A 14,684-nucleotide genomic window follows, 5' to 3' on the forward strand; every position below is an offset into this window, starting at 1 on the left:
AAAAATCCTGGAGCCTTAGGAAAATGGATGACAGGCTCGTGTTCCACATTAATTCTTGCAATGAAAACGGCCTCAAACCTCCTGAACCAAGGTGGCTTTGGGGACAGGAGTGCTGCACTGAGTCATGCTGCTCAATAACCTTCCTGGGACACAGGACTGAGCCTTTGTGCTCTGTGCCAGCTGCATTTCCCAAGGGACTGGGAGGAGAAATGCAGCAATCCGTGCGTTGGGAAGGGAAAAATGGGAAGCTCTAAGGCTGGGGCTGATTTGTCCTTGTTCCTTTGTGAGAATTTATATCCACAGGGAAGGCTCTGTCCTGGTTTCCACCTTGAGTGATGCTACTCTGCCTTCAGAAACTTCCTTCACACTTGTTGCACTCAGATTCTAAAGCCTGTGCTTTGAAACACAAAAGTGTAATTTTTATATTTAAAATATCCTTGAAACAGCATTAACCTTGATTCCTCTGTTGTGGAACCTGCCAGAAATTTCAGGCACAAACCAGGCTGCGGGGGAAACACAACTTTTTATGTCAAGGCTTCCCCAGCACCTCCAGCTCTGATTTGGGAGGGGATTTGTCACTCCCAGTTACACAGAATTGTTTGCAAAAGGCAGTGAAGGAGACAGAGATCTGCAGAGTAGGAGCAGGACGGGCAGCAAAAAGGAAAATAAGAGTGGATGCCCTCCTTTTACTGACAAGAGGCATGGACAGTGCTGATTTGGAGTGGATTTCTTCTCCATCAGGGCTTTTAGACCCATCTCTGCCCTAATAACTCTTCACTCCAGACTTGACACCTCCTGGAAGAGTTTCGTGGAATAAAAACTCCTCATGTTCCCCCTTAAAACTTCCCTGAGGACGCAGAGCTTACCTGGAACACGGTCACGATGGCCCAAAGTAAGGAATCAAAATTCTTCCTGTCTGGAACCGTGTCTCCCGTGTCGGTTTTCAGGCTGAACTTGCACCCAAAAAGATGCATGCCAAGGATGCTGGGGGGGAGGAAAGAGGGAGATGGAAGAAACACCTGGGTGAAATGTGGTTGCACGGAGGATTCCAGGGGTTTTATGGATGCTTTTCCACTCCCAGTGGTTTTTTTTGACCCCGCAATTCGGTTCTCCTGCCTCACATTTCATTCCAGTTGTCTGCACTGAAGGAAAATCCGGGATCTCCTTTGTCTGGAAAAATTACAAACCACGTTGCCAGCTCCCTAGTTTCCAAGCAAAGGATTCTGAGGGGCATTAGAGGGTCAAACAGACAGAAATCTTGGAATCTGCACGACTCCCATCCCAAATCTAACACTGAAATGGTCCAGGCACAGCTCAGGAGCCTCTGAGGAGCAATTATTGACTGTTTGCATCCTTCATTTGCCTCTGGAATGATGGCATTCCATGAAAAACAGGCTGGAAAGGGGTAAATATCCCACTGTGAGAATTCCCCCTGATGCCTCAGGTTTAGCTTTTGTATTTTTCAGATTCTGTGCTGCTTTAGTGTGCAGTTCTGAGCTTCATATGAGGGGATGGTGAGCTCTCTGCACAGACCAGGGAGACAAAACAATTCCGTCTCTAGCTGGGGACCAAGGACAAATGATCCAAATCTCAGGCCCAAGAGCACAAACAACGTGAGCTGAAGAGAGAAAAACAAGAAGGATGGGACTTGATAACCTAAAGCTGTAACTGGACAATTAACTCCAATCTGCAAATGGAGCAGAACTTATAAAAGTGAGAGACCCCATGAGCAGTCGTGCATTTTGTGACCATTTTGGTTCATCTTGGGTGTAGCCCTGGCCAGGCCCAAGGTGTATCCATTGAGGCCTTTTAATAAATCCCTAATTTATCCTTTAACTTTGTCCAGCCTCTGTTCTATCCTTTAATTCTTCTAGCCTCTGTTCTAGCCCAGCCTTCCCAATCATCACCCCCACACGGGTGGCGGGTCCCTATTCCCCCCACCCAGCCATCCGAGAACAACGCCTCGAGGAAGAGCTGCTAGTCCAAAAATACCTGAAGATGAAGATGAAGAGCATGAGCAGCATGCAGAAGGTGGCCACGTTGTCCATGGTCTTCATGAGCACCACGAGCTGGCGGCGCAGGGCGGGCATGAAGCGCACCAGCTTCAGCACGCGGAGCAGCCGGAACGTCCTGAGCACGGACAGGCCCCCGTCCGACTGCCCAATGATCTCCCAGACACTGTGGGGACACGGGGACACTGATAGCACCAGCAGTTCTGCTCCCTGGCAGCTGATCCCCCTGGGAATCTCCCCTTTTCCTGCTCTTTCCACCTCCTGGAAGCATCTTCGCTCGCCAGCGGCGCGGTCGCACCTCTGGTGGCACAGCTGGTCTGGCTTACAGCTGGTTTTGGGGTCAATTCCCTCCTTAATTCACTATTTTTCCTGAGGTTCTCCATGTCTGCAGGGACATGAGGACACTGCTAGCACCAGCAGTTCTGCTCCCTGGCAGCTGATCCCCCTGGGAATCTCCCCTTTTCCTGCTCCTTTCCCGCTCCTGGAAGCAGCTGTGCTCCCCAGCGGTGCGGTTGTTCCTCTGGTGACACAGCTCATCTGCTTTACAGCTGGTTTTGGGGTCAATTCCCTCCTTAATTCCCTTTTTTTTTTCTGGGTTCTCCATGTCTGCACCACTGCAATAATGTGGATCAGAATTTTGTCCTAGGAATATCCATTCCTATGATATAGGAATATCACCACAGCTCTATTCATTAAAACAAAGCATTTTTCTTCCAGAAACACTTAAGAGAATTAGGGAAACAAAAAATCACTTCAAGGCAGTAGGATCAATAGTTTTTATATCTCTTGAGGTATTTATCTCCCTTCAGAACATCCAGAGGGATTTTTGGGGGGTTGGTTTGATCAGACCACAGAATGACCTTTTTTCAGAACCTTGAACCTTGTCTGGATCAAAGGGTTGCTCCAAGGCCACTCTCCTGGATTACATCTCTGTCTCCCTGGAATTCTTTGCCCCAAATTACTGATTGAGGGGTGATCAGAAAGGATCCCAGCACTGGGGCGTGGCTGGGACAGTGTCCCCTGGGGAGCACAGCAGAGCAGGGCCCTCCCTTCCCCTCCTGCTTGCCCAATTCCAGCCCAGCTGGGGTAATTTGGGAGAGGGAGGGCACTGCTGGGGTATGGACACTCCCAGCACCCCTTTCCCAGGACCAGCCACGCTGCACTTGAGTGGAAAATCCACCCCAGTGCCAGATGTGTGGCATAAATAGATTTTCCTCTCCATCTGCCAGGTTGATTAACTTTGGACAGCCCCCCTAAGGACAGGAATCCAAAAGTCCAGCACAATTACAGCACATCCCAACCCTGGATTAACACATGGAATCACAGAATCACCAGGGTGGAAGAGACTTGGAAGATCATTGAGTCCAACCCATGCCCTAACACCTCCTCACCAACTAAACCATGGCACCGAGTGCCACATCCAATCCTTTTTAAACACATCCAGGGATGGTGACTCCACCACCTCCCTGGACAGACAGTTCCAGTGCCCAACCACTCTTTCAGTAAAAACCCTTTTCCTAACATCCAACCTGAATTTCCCTTGCCATCCCTGATCCCCACCCCACTCCCCAGCCCATCTGAACCCTCAGCAGAAAAGCCACGGTGGGGGAAGGACCTGATGACCACGATGATCCCGTCGAAGATGTTGTAGGGGTTCTTGATGTAGCCAAAGATCCCAAAGGCCAGGAGTTTCAGGAGCATCTCCAGGGCAAACATGCTGGTGAAGACGATGTTGCTGATCTCCAGGGCGTTGGTCAGCTCATCCGGCTGCGGGCAGAAAAGCAACGTGGTCAGAGAAAATGGGAAAGGTTGGAATGTTCCTCCTGCTGGGATTTGTGCTTCTTCTGGAAAGCCATGGAAGAAAAAGAAATGTCTGAGGGAACAGCAGATAAACCTCCCGGAGTTCCCTGTGAGTTTTACTGGGATCACAGGATCCCAGCCCAGCTCTGGAGCAGCTGGAGAACAATTGTGCCCAATCCAAAATAATTCAAGCTAAGCAAAGGAGAGGTTTGTTCACTGTTCCAAGATAGAATTATCCAAGCTGGAATCTGCCTGGATTCACATGGATCACTCTGCTTTTACTGTACTGACTCCAGCAGGACTTTGTGGATGCTGCTATATAGGAATATAGGATATTGCTGTATGTGATACAGGAATATAGGATATTCCTGTATGTGATATAGGGATAGAGGATATTCCTGTATGTGATATAGGAATATCAGCTCTATTCACTAAAACAAAGCATTTTTCTTCCAGACATCTCCAAAGAGCATTAGGAAAAAAAAAAATAATACACCTAAAGTCAGTGGGATCAATAGTTTTATGTCTCTTGAGGTACTTATCTCCCTTAGGGAATTGCCCCCAAATCCCCCAGATGGTGTTTCCTAAACCCAGCAGATTTTAAGTGCCAGCAGCTGAGTGCCAGGACTGCATTCAGGATCTCTGAATTTCTCTGGCTGTACAAGATTTTAATGGAGCTGAAACCCAAGATTTTTCCATGCCCCTCTTCTATCCCAGCACCACATTCCCTCGGGCTTCCAGACATTCCATTCCTTTCCTGGGGAGTGCAGCAAAGCCTGCCCAGCACCCAGGCTCCCAAAAAAAATGGGAAAAGGTGGGGTTGATCTGCTCCCTCCCTGGAGATCAATCCCACAGCACCTGGCTCTGCAATGAGCATTTCTAGTTCCAGGCCTGCTCCTTTGTGAGACAAAATGAGCCTTTTTCATTTCCTTTTCCTTAGTGTAATAACATTGTCTGGGAAAAAGTGTGATTTTCATATCTGACTCATCTCCTGGACTGATAATAATTTCCTTTATCCCCCATCCCTCGTTAGGGGGGTAAAAATCGGCTGCTTTTGGGGGATGTTGTTGCACTACTTGAGGCTCTGTAACACGCTCGGCAAATCCAACCCTTGGCAGGGGAAGGAGAGGGCGAAAGAGTTAAGTGGGATTTGGGAAGAGCCCACACATCCCCTCCAGCCCGTGGGCTGCTAATGAGCCATCATTCACTGCTAAATTACTCCCTGCAATCGTCTGTCTGCTGCTCAACCATTTATCCGGGGGAAGAGCACTCAGAGCTCCAGGTTCTAATCCATAAACTCGGATTGCCATGGGATACCGGGGAAGGACTGGGAAATTTGCAGTTCTTTCCCTGAGCAGCAGGGCCCCATTCTCTCACATCAGGCAGAGCTCATCCATCCTATTCCTTTGCTTCACAACGCCAAAACTACCTGGTCTCATGGTTTGGAATTAAAAATTAAAAATTAAATCAGAATTAAAAAAATAAAAATAAAATTAGCGAACCAAAACCACTACACAAAATTAGTATTTCCACCCAGTTCCACAAAATTAGTATTTCCACCCAGTTTCGGACTGAAACCACCACACCTGGGGAGAAGCAAAAAAACCCCAAAAACCTCATCAGAGGCTCAGGGCTGCTCTGGGATGGAATTTAAGCAGCTCTCCACAGAGACTGATCCCAAAATAGCCCTGCAGACTCCCAGGCTGTCCTGCTCCAAGCCACAGTGGGGACAGGACACGGTGCTGGCAGCGTCCCGAGCTCTCTGTCAGGACCTGGCACGTTCAGGGTCCTCCCAGGCAGGGCTGGAGAGGGAATTCTTGACAAGGAGCAAAATAACTCATTAAAGTCTGGTGTCCCTGCAGGCACAGCTCCTGGAACACGGTGTGGGTGGCAGGCAAGGCTGGGAAATGAATGATAATTGTCAGTGAGGAATCACACAGAATCCCAGGATCACTGAGGTGGGAAAAGACCTCCAGGACCATCCAGCCTCATCCCCACCTTGTCCCCAGCCCAGAGCTCTGAGTGCCACCTCCAGGAATTCCTTGGACCCCTCCAGGGATGGGCACCCCAAACCTCCCTGGGCAGTTCCAATGCCTGGCCAGCCTTTCCATGAAGAAATTCCTCCTGATGTCCAACCTGAGCCTCCCCTGGCACAGCCTGAGGCCATTTCCTCTCATCTTTTTGCTGATTATCTAGGAGAAGAAGCCACCACCATTCTTGAATCTAAGCCTGAGGCCATTTCCTCTCATCTTTTTGCTGATTATCTAGAAGCCACCACCATTCTTGAATCTGGAATCTGCAGCTTGCTGGGGTTGTTCTGTTTTTCCTGCTGTTCCCCAGCACTTTTTTCCTGGGAAACATGGAAAACTTGCCCACTGCTGTTCGCAGAACCTCGTCGTCTCCCATGGAGCAGCAGCCTCATGCACTGAAGGCAAACCTAGTGTGGGGTTCTCCAAATTCCCCTTGCTGCTGCCCAGAGTTACAATTTTATCACGAAAACTGGGCTTCCTGGTGGTCACTTCAGAATCCCCAATCCTGGAATGATGTGGATATAGAAGCACAGAATCACTAAGGTTGGAAAATACCTCAAAGATAATTGAGTGCGTCATGATAAGACAATCTCAGGGTAAAAAAAGAAAAAGTCAGTGTTGAGTCTGAAAAGCTGAACAACCTAAACACCATGAGGCAAAAAAAAGGAATTTGTACATTGTTACTCTCTAAAATCCCAAGTTTCCTTGGGCAAACCCAAGATTCTCCTGTGGAGCACTGAGCCAATCCTGAATTTATTTCCCAATTTCCTTTGACAATTTGTGCCCTTTTTGCTTTGTCTCCAGCGCCGTGACTTTTCCTTCCTGTTGAAGCCTGGGAGAAAATCCGCAGTGATCTGTCAGGGAGGGGAGAGAAGCCACGAGGGACAGGGACAGGAGAGGACAAGGAGGTGGCCTGGAACGTCAGCAGCTGTGCCCAGGAGCTGATCCAGCAGATTGGAGCACGGCAGGACGCCTGGGAAAGGTTGACAGACGGCTGACACTGCAAAATCTCACCTCAGGGACCTTCATTATTCTTTTGGGATGGTGTTTGGAGGCAGGCAGCACTAATGTGATGACAGGGCCAGCTGTGAGCAGGGATGTTGGAGCGGGATCCTGCCGGGACACCAGGCAGGACCCGCCGGGCACGGACAAGGACGGATGGCCCTGAACGGTGGCCAAGCTCTGCTGGGAGCTTGGGGATTGCTGGAGAGGATGCTGAGGAGCAGATGAGCCAAACATCCAATGCTCCAAGCCTTCCAGTGTAATTATCTTCTCCTGACACCAACGGGAGCCCGGGAAACGGGGATATTTTTACGCCTTCTGAAATGGTTTATTGCTCGCAGCGCAAATTTCCCGCTCGCTGACGAACAAAGATCCACGAGGAGGGTCAAGGAAGGGACACTCAAGATGGATTTGGCCATTCCCCTGCAGTCAGCCACTAGGAGCCACTGTTGATTTTGCCCGAATTAAAGCCAGTCCCAGAGCAGGAATTTTTCCAGAAGTCTTTTTCTGCGGGTGAAACAAATCGTTGATTTGCTGAAACCAAAGCTTTTCATGGCGAGGATTATTTTCGTCCAACATTCTGGCTGGGAGAAAACGAAATTGCAACAACATTTTCAAATTGCTGCAATGTCTCGTTTTGACCCGCTCAGAGCTGGAAACTTCAGGCTTTTGGCTCAAGCAGTGGTTCTGTCATGAGATGCAGCTCGGATGGGGATGTGTGACAAAACCTGGCAGCAAAATGAGGCACTTCCAGAAGAGTTGGTCTAAAGTGGAGGTTTTTGTTTTTTGCCAGTTTTTTTCCAAAGCCTCAACAATTCTGGCAGGGAAAATACCTGCCCTCCATTGGGCTCCAAGGTGCACCAGGAAAAAATTCCTTTTCCAAACACAAAGAGGGTGAGCACAACTTCCCAGGAGTTTTGGGGATCTCCACATCTGCTGCTGCTGCAATTATTGACCTTTACATCAGTCCAGGATTCCAGGGCCAAAAGGAATTGCAGGATTCCAGGACCACATGGAATTGCAGGAGGTTCCAGAATGCTCAGGAACCCCCAGAATATGGGAGAAGATTGGCAATGCTGGCATGAGGATCCCCCAGGCTGGACGTGGAGGCTGGAATGGGAATGGCCATGCTGGAAACTGTCACCAAAACCAGCACAGAATGGTTTCACCCAAGTCCCACTGGCAGATCCCAGGGAATGCTCAAAACAGTTCAGATTTGAGTATAAACTTTAGAATTTCAGATTTAAATCATCCTTGGGCTGCAGGATTAAATTTCCCACTATTCAAGGGAAGGGCAGGAACTGTGTGGGATCAGTTTGGGAGATTTCAGCATCCTTGAGTTTAACTAAGAGCAAGCCCTGACTGCAGGAAAAACACATCCCCTCTCTGCCCATATTTATGCTGCAGAATATTCCAGCGATTCCAAACTATGCTTTTATTAGGGACAAACCTCAAACAGTTCATTCCAAGTTCAGATAAACAGACCAAAAAAAAAAAAAAAAAAAACCTTTCCTAAATAGTTTAGGTCTGAAAACCTCGGAAGCTGAGAATCTGCCACTTGTGGTTTTAGCAAGGACCCCAGAGCCTTGCTGGAACCACGGAATCCAATAAAAGAGAAACCCATCATGGTCCAATTATCGATGGCTCCTCCAAGCAGACAATGAAGGGTGGAATTTGCAGCCTCAGATTCTCTTTGTGCACCTGAATTCCTGCAGTTCTCCAAGGACTGGGATCTCTTTGTGCCTCTTTTTCCTCTCGCCCACCTTCTCCCTCATCTCCTTTGATTGCTGCATCCACCAGCTGCTATTTTACATAATTTAGGCTCGGTCCCAGCAGGACAACTGAACACCTTTCTGCTCTGAAATAATCACACCTGCATCCCTCACAGTGGAGAAGAGGACTCTTCCACACCACCTCCTCCTGCTGAACGAGCAGGGAAGTTTCCAGAGTTAAAAATGTTGTTTCCCTTCAGAAATCCCCCTCCAAAGCAGCTCAACTTTTCCTGAGCTGGGAGATCTGAGAGTGGCAGAGCCCCGAGGAGCAGTAAACAAACCCAGAACATTGAGTCTCATAAACATCCTTTGCACTTGGGTTGTTTTTGCTCTTAGTCCCGAGCCTAAAGCTGTCAATGGGACTTGCAGCACTTGTTTATGTTGGCTTTTCTGCTTTAGATGTTGCATTCAGCCCACAGAGGCTCTGACCAGGCACAATAATGATCTGTCAATCCCTGCCTGCCTCCGGGGCACTCCTGTTTCCTCCCCTCGCCTCATTTTTGGGCAATTATAATTCTCCAATTACCAGGTTTTCCACTGCGACAGAGTTCACCTGTCTGCAGCCCCATGTCAAGGAGTTAAAACCCACAGAGCATGCAGAGAGAGGAGAAGGAACCCAGGGACTTTATGGTCACCTTCCACCAGCCCAGGGTGCTCCAAGCCCTGTCCAGCCTGGCCTGGGACACTTCCAGGGATCCACAGCATCTCTGGGAATCTGTGCCAGGCTTCCCCATCTTCCCAGGAGAAGAAAGAGGGGAGGAGGGATCTCCCAGGCAGGCACTCAGTGCTCAGTTCCACACAGCAGGGACAGGCTGCCCTGCACTCCTCACTCTGCTGGGTTTTATTTCCAGCTGTGTCATTCCCCTGCCTCTGGAGCAGCCTGGGCAAAAAGCTCCTTTTCCAGGGAGTTTCAGGAGGCAGAGGAAGCAGAGCTGTCAGGGGATGTAAGTGACACCCCAGCGAAGATGAAGGCTCCGTTTTGACCTTTATTTTTCTCTCCTTCTCTGCTTGTCAAAGATCAAACTGAGCAATTCTGATATTTCTGAGGTAAGTAAACAACCCAGCCAAGCAAACAAGCAGAACCCCCCGAGCAATTGCAGACCTGGCTGCTTCCTCCTCTGCTTTCCCTGCCTTTAAAAAAAATCAAAGCCAAGCAAACAAGCAGAACCCCCCGAGCAATTGCAGACCTGGCTGCTTCCTCCTCTGCTTTCCCTGCCTTTAAAAAAAAAAATCAAGCCCAAAAAACCCCAGGAATAACACAAGTGGGCTTTTCAACTCCTGCATCTGAAAATATCTCCTGTGTAAACCATTTGGTTGAAGTTTATTTACTACAAGATTGGACTCTTCATGTCTGAAAATCAACTTCAAACTGGTTTAGTCCATCTACACCACAGGAATTGCCTTCCTTTATGTGATAAAACGTCCTAAAAAAAAAAAAAAAGAGTTTGGGTGGTGTTTTCCCAGGCTTATGAGCACAGTTCAAAGTTATTTCTGCTCTCTGGCCTTGGAAAGGGATCAGGGACTTGAACCAGGATATCCCAGCCCTGGAAGCTGAGATATTTTGCTATTTTGGGGTGCCACTGCCCCAAATTTAACAGCCAGACACAACCACAACCTCTCAGAAGCACAAGTCCTACTCAAGAAGGGGTTCTCTGTTATTAAAGCCTCTCCTAAAAGTTGTGGCGTTAAGGAGTTTGTGCTTTCCCCTGAAAAAAAAAAAAAAAGTGTCACTGAGAGATTTCCAAATGGGCTCTGCTTCAAAGTAGGCTGGAAACAGGAGGAAAAAAAGATCTCTTTTCCTTGTGCCTGCTGATGGATGTTCCCTCTCTGGGTTTGGAATGAAAAATGGGGAATTTATTCCCTCAGTCACCTCCATTCTCAGGTTTTATGCCTCCCTCTAAATGGGATCCTTCATGTGGAGCGATAACAATTTAATTGAAGATAACTGATGGTAATTTTTCCTCCTTTCAATTGACCTGCTTGATCTCCTAATGCTCTGCAGAGTTCCTTTTAACTCCCTGCTCCATGGTTAATGATTCCATACCCAGATGCAAAACTCTGCTCCTTCCTGGAGCTGCCTAGGGGACTCTGGGGGGTGGAGGAAGCACCAAAACCCAAACCCAGCAGAGCTCAGCTTCTCCTGCAGTGACCAGATTCCAAATTCAGGCACTCCCCAAGATTTTTGTGCCAGTCCTTCGAGTTCAGGTTTGGATATTGGGAAGGAATTGCTCCCTTTGATTCCCAGGGAAGCTGTGGATCCCTGGGAGTGTCCCAGGCCAGGCTGGACAGGGCTTGGAGCACCCTGGGCTGATGGAGGGTGACCCTGGGGGTGGCACTGGATGAGCTTTAAGGTCCCTTCCAACCCACCCCATCCCAGGATTCTCAGTCTCCAGGCTGGGAGTGTTTTCTCTCCAGAAGAATCCCTGGATGCCACACTTCCCTGTCCTGCAAGAAGAGCCACAGAGCAGAGTTTGTTCTCTGGGATAATCAACTTCCCTCAGAAGCTTCCCTGGCAGGAGATCCCACGTGGCAGAACATATTTGCGGTATTACTTTCCCATTTCTCAGTTTCATTCAGCAAAATGCAATTTCATTTCCAGTGACATAAATGCCAAGCAGGATTAGATCAAGTGCTGCCTGCTCCAGCCTCTGGAGGACGGGACCAGGGCAATCTGAAATGTTATCAGCAGAACTGTTTGGGAAGGCAGGGCAATCAGCTGGGTTATATCCGGGTGCAGGATCACTTGGAGTGACAGATGGCTCAAAAATAAGCCTTAAAATGAGAAAAACCCACCCAAACCCTGTAAAACAATGCCCCAAAGCAGGCCAGCAGTGCTCAGGTTCAGTTATTAAATGAGAAGTCACAGCAGGAAGGAACCAGCTCTCCAAATAAGCAGGGAATGGCTCCAGCAAAGCCCCAGGAGCAGCTGGGAGAACTGGACACTGCTCCCACTGTCAGGAAAAAGAGGGAAAATGGGAATGTGGCTGTGCTGGGTGCAGGGATCACCCTCAGGAGCATCCACCAGGAGATGCTCTGGCCTCTTCCCAGCACCCCAGAACCTGTTACTGGAGCCTTTTCCCTGGAAATAGGAGCAGGTTTCTCTCTGCTGCCATCCCACCCTGCATGGCCTTGGCTCCTTTAAAAGCCTCTGGCCAAAATCCAGGGAATTCATCCAGCCTGAATCATTCCCATCCATATGCTGAGCAGCACCAGTGGATCTGCTGGCCAGGACAGCTCAGAGCAGGGCCTGGCCTGACTCTCATCCAAGAAATTTGGCTTCTCTCTCACCATAAAAAAATTACATTCACACAAGGAATTCTATCCACACGGCTCCTGCCCACTGCAAAGCTGTTCTTGACCACGCTCTGTGCTGAAGTCAATAATTAATGGCCCCAAAGTCATCAGCACAATGCCTGAAATCAGCTTTGTTTGGCTGGTTAACCACAAAGAATTAATTTTTAAAATATAACGCAGCATTCCTACTGATTTATGGTCCTTTAAAAATACATTGTAATAAATATATCTTTATATTTAGGCTGAAGATATCTCAAATCTCACTGATTTGAAAGAAGAACGAGGCTCTACCTTTTCCTTTTAGGCATGAACTGAATCCTGGGATATGAAAAGCTGGAATATTTAAGACTGGGATACACACAAAACCCATGGAATATGCTACAGCCCCTTGCAGGCAAAAAGGAGCAACAGAGAGCCAGCCTGAAGGAATCTGCACAAGAAATGAAGGTGAATTATGGATTTTTCTTGGGAAAATCCTCCAGGATCCCAAGAGGATCACAGGTGGCACCACATGCACTGAAGGTGGCAGGACACGCACACAGAGAGAGAGTAAAGAACCATTTCCCAACTCTTTGATGACACTTTAGCAACGATTCCATGATCTTTATCCAGCTCCTGGCTCTCTGAAACCCCGGGATCAAAGACCTTTGGGTTGTCATTAGCAGGCAAACCCAATAGAAGTTGTTTACTTCAGCTGAGTTAATGGCACTGGAAATATTTAATCAAAAAATGGACACACTCCCCCTATTACTGCCATGATGATTCAGAAGGGGCCACTTAAATCTGGTTTGTCAAGCCATTACTCATCCCCTGCTAATAGAGCTTTATGGAGAGACCCTTTGAAAAATGCACTTTGGTGATCCGCGGGCATCGGGAGATGAAACACATCAGGGGAGCACAGCAGGGGCTGCTGCTGGGGAGGAAGGTGGGCATGTGTTTAGTCTGTGCTTGAAAAAAAGCCTCGGCTTAGTCATCTGTGCAGCCCAGGAGAGGAGCTGGAGAGGCTGGAGGGAGAAATGAGTTCAAGGAGAGGGTAGTTCTTGGAAAAAAAACGGGAGCTGGCAGCTGGACCCGACCTCTGAGTGCCCAAGTGGGATGTGAAGAGATGGGAGAAGGTTGGGAGAGGTTTTAAAAGGTTTGAGGGTCTTGGAATAAGAGGAGGAAATGAAAATGTTGGAGGACAGGAGGAGAAAAGCTGGGGGTGTGTCGTGTTTGGGCACAGGGAGTTCTTTATGGGTTTCCCTTTGGGAAACTGAATCCCAGAATGGTTTGGATGGAAGGGACCTTAAAGCCCATCCAGTGCCACCCCTGCCATGGCAGGGACACCTTCCACTGTCCCAGGGTGCTCCAAGCCCCATCCAGCCTGGCCTTGGACACTGCCAGGGACCCACAGCTTCTCTGGGAATTCACACAGCTTCCCACCCTCACAGGGAGGAATTCCTTCCCAATATCCCGTCTGTCCCTGCCCTCTGCTCAGTTTGAAGCCATTCCCCCCGTCCTGGCACTCCAGGCTCTTGTAAAAGATCTCTCTCCATCTTTCTTGCAGATTCCCTTCAGGCACCGAAAAGCCACAATTCACTGACCCCAAATCCTCTTCTCCAGGCTGAACAATCCCAATTCCAGCTAGTCCAAATTAACCAGGGCTGTTCACCTCCTCAGTGCCAGGAAACCTCTGAGCACCCTGAGATGGCAACACTTGATCCTGCCTTAGAGCCTGGGGATGGACCAGCTGAGCTGAGCTCTATTTATTGTGATTTTTGTGACATTGGATCAAAAAGATCCTTTGGGATCTTAGGATCCAGGTCATTCCTAGGGTGGGAAACTCACGTTTTCCACAGGCTGATGAAGCTCAGGGACATCCAGTGGGGACAGCACAGCTGGAGGAACCTCCAGCCCTTCTATCTCCCAAGACTGGACTGCCCCAATTTTGATACAGCTTCCCAAAGAGAGAAATGCTCCCAAATTGCTGAAGATCCCAAGGTTTAACAGCACGGAAATGATCATCTGCAAACCCACATCTGGAACCCAGGCAGCAGCTCCTCCCTGCTCAGATCAAACACAGCCAGGAGAACAAATCCAGGGGAAATCCAGCCTTCCTCCCCTCCAGCAAACCCAAAACAAGCCCAGCAATCATCCCGAGCTCCTTTTTGTCTGGGAAAGCACAAAGCTGTGAGAGCCCAGGGGGCTGCAGCCTGCAGCCAAAGCAGGCAGATGGGAACCTTGGAGCTCCGTGCTGTTCTTCCCAGTGAATTATTGATCCCTCCTTTCAGCCACCAGCACCAGACTAAAGCAGCAATTAAAGCCCATCCGCCAGGATCAGAAAGGGAAAGCAAAAAGACAAAAAGGTACAAAAGCAGAGGCTGTGTTTGCCAGCAGCCTCCAGCACGTGCAGCTGGCACTGGGAAGGAGCGGTTCTCCAGAAGCTCCTGCTCCATTTCAGCTCGGGAATTCTGGAATTATGGAACGCCCTGAGCTGGGAGGGACACACAAGGATCAGAGCCCAGCTCCTGCCCTGCAAAAATCCCACCCTGTGAATCCCTGGGAGCATTGTCCCCACGCTCTGGGGCTGTGCCATTCCCTGGGGAGCTGTTCCAGACACCCTCCAGGGAAGAACTCTTCCCTAAAATCCAACCTAAAGCTCCCCTGGCACAGCTCCAACAGGGAGCAGAGCTCTCTGTGGCCCCTGGGAGAAGCTGCAGGCCACTTGTGCCTGAGGAATTTAGAAGCTGCAGACTTGTGCCTGAGAAATTAAAAAATAAACATTAAAAAATAAC

General features: G+C 49.0%; 1 protein-coding gene across 2 annotated transcripts in view; it reads right to left on the reverse strand.

Annotated features, from left to right (window-relative positions):
* Positions 1 to 14,684, reverse strand: part of CACNA1H (calcium voltage-gated channel subunit alpha1 H) — a 160,144-nt gene that overhangs the window by 50,640 nt on the left and 94,820 nt on the right. For both annotated transcript variants that reach the window (XM_041401730.1, XM_041401729.1), the window contains exons 11-13: positions 3,628 to 3,779; positions 1,993 to 2,178; positions 867 to 984 (exon numbers count right to left, since the gene is read on the reverse strand). In XM_041401730.1, the coding sequence (XP_041257664.1) occupies positions 867 to 984; positions 1,993 to 2,178; positions 3,628 to 3,779 (456 nt within the window). The remainder of the gene's footprint in view (positions 1 to 866; positions 985 to 1,992; positions 2,179 to 3,627; positions 3,780 to 14,684) is intronic.

Source organism: Onychostruthus taczanowskii, unplaced genomic scaffold (assembly GCF_017590055.1).
Source record: "Onychostruthus taczanowskii isolate IOZ18803 unplaced genomic scaffold, ASM1759005v1 scaffold19, whole genome shotgun sequence".
Taxonomy (NCBI): Eukaryota; Metazoa; Chordata; class Aves; order Passeriformes; family Passeridae; genus Onychostruthus; species Onychostruthus taczanowskii.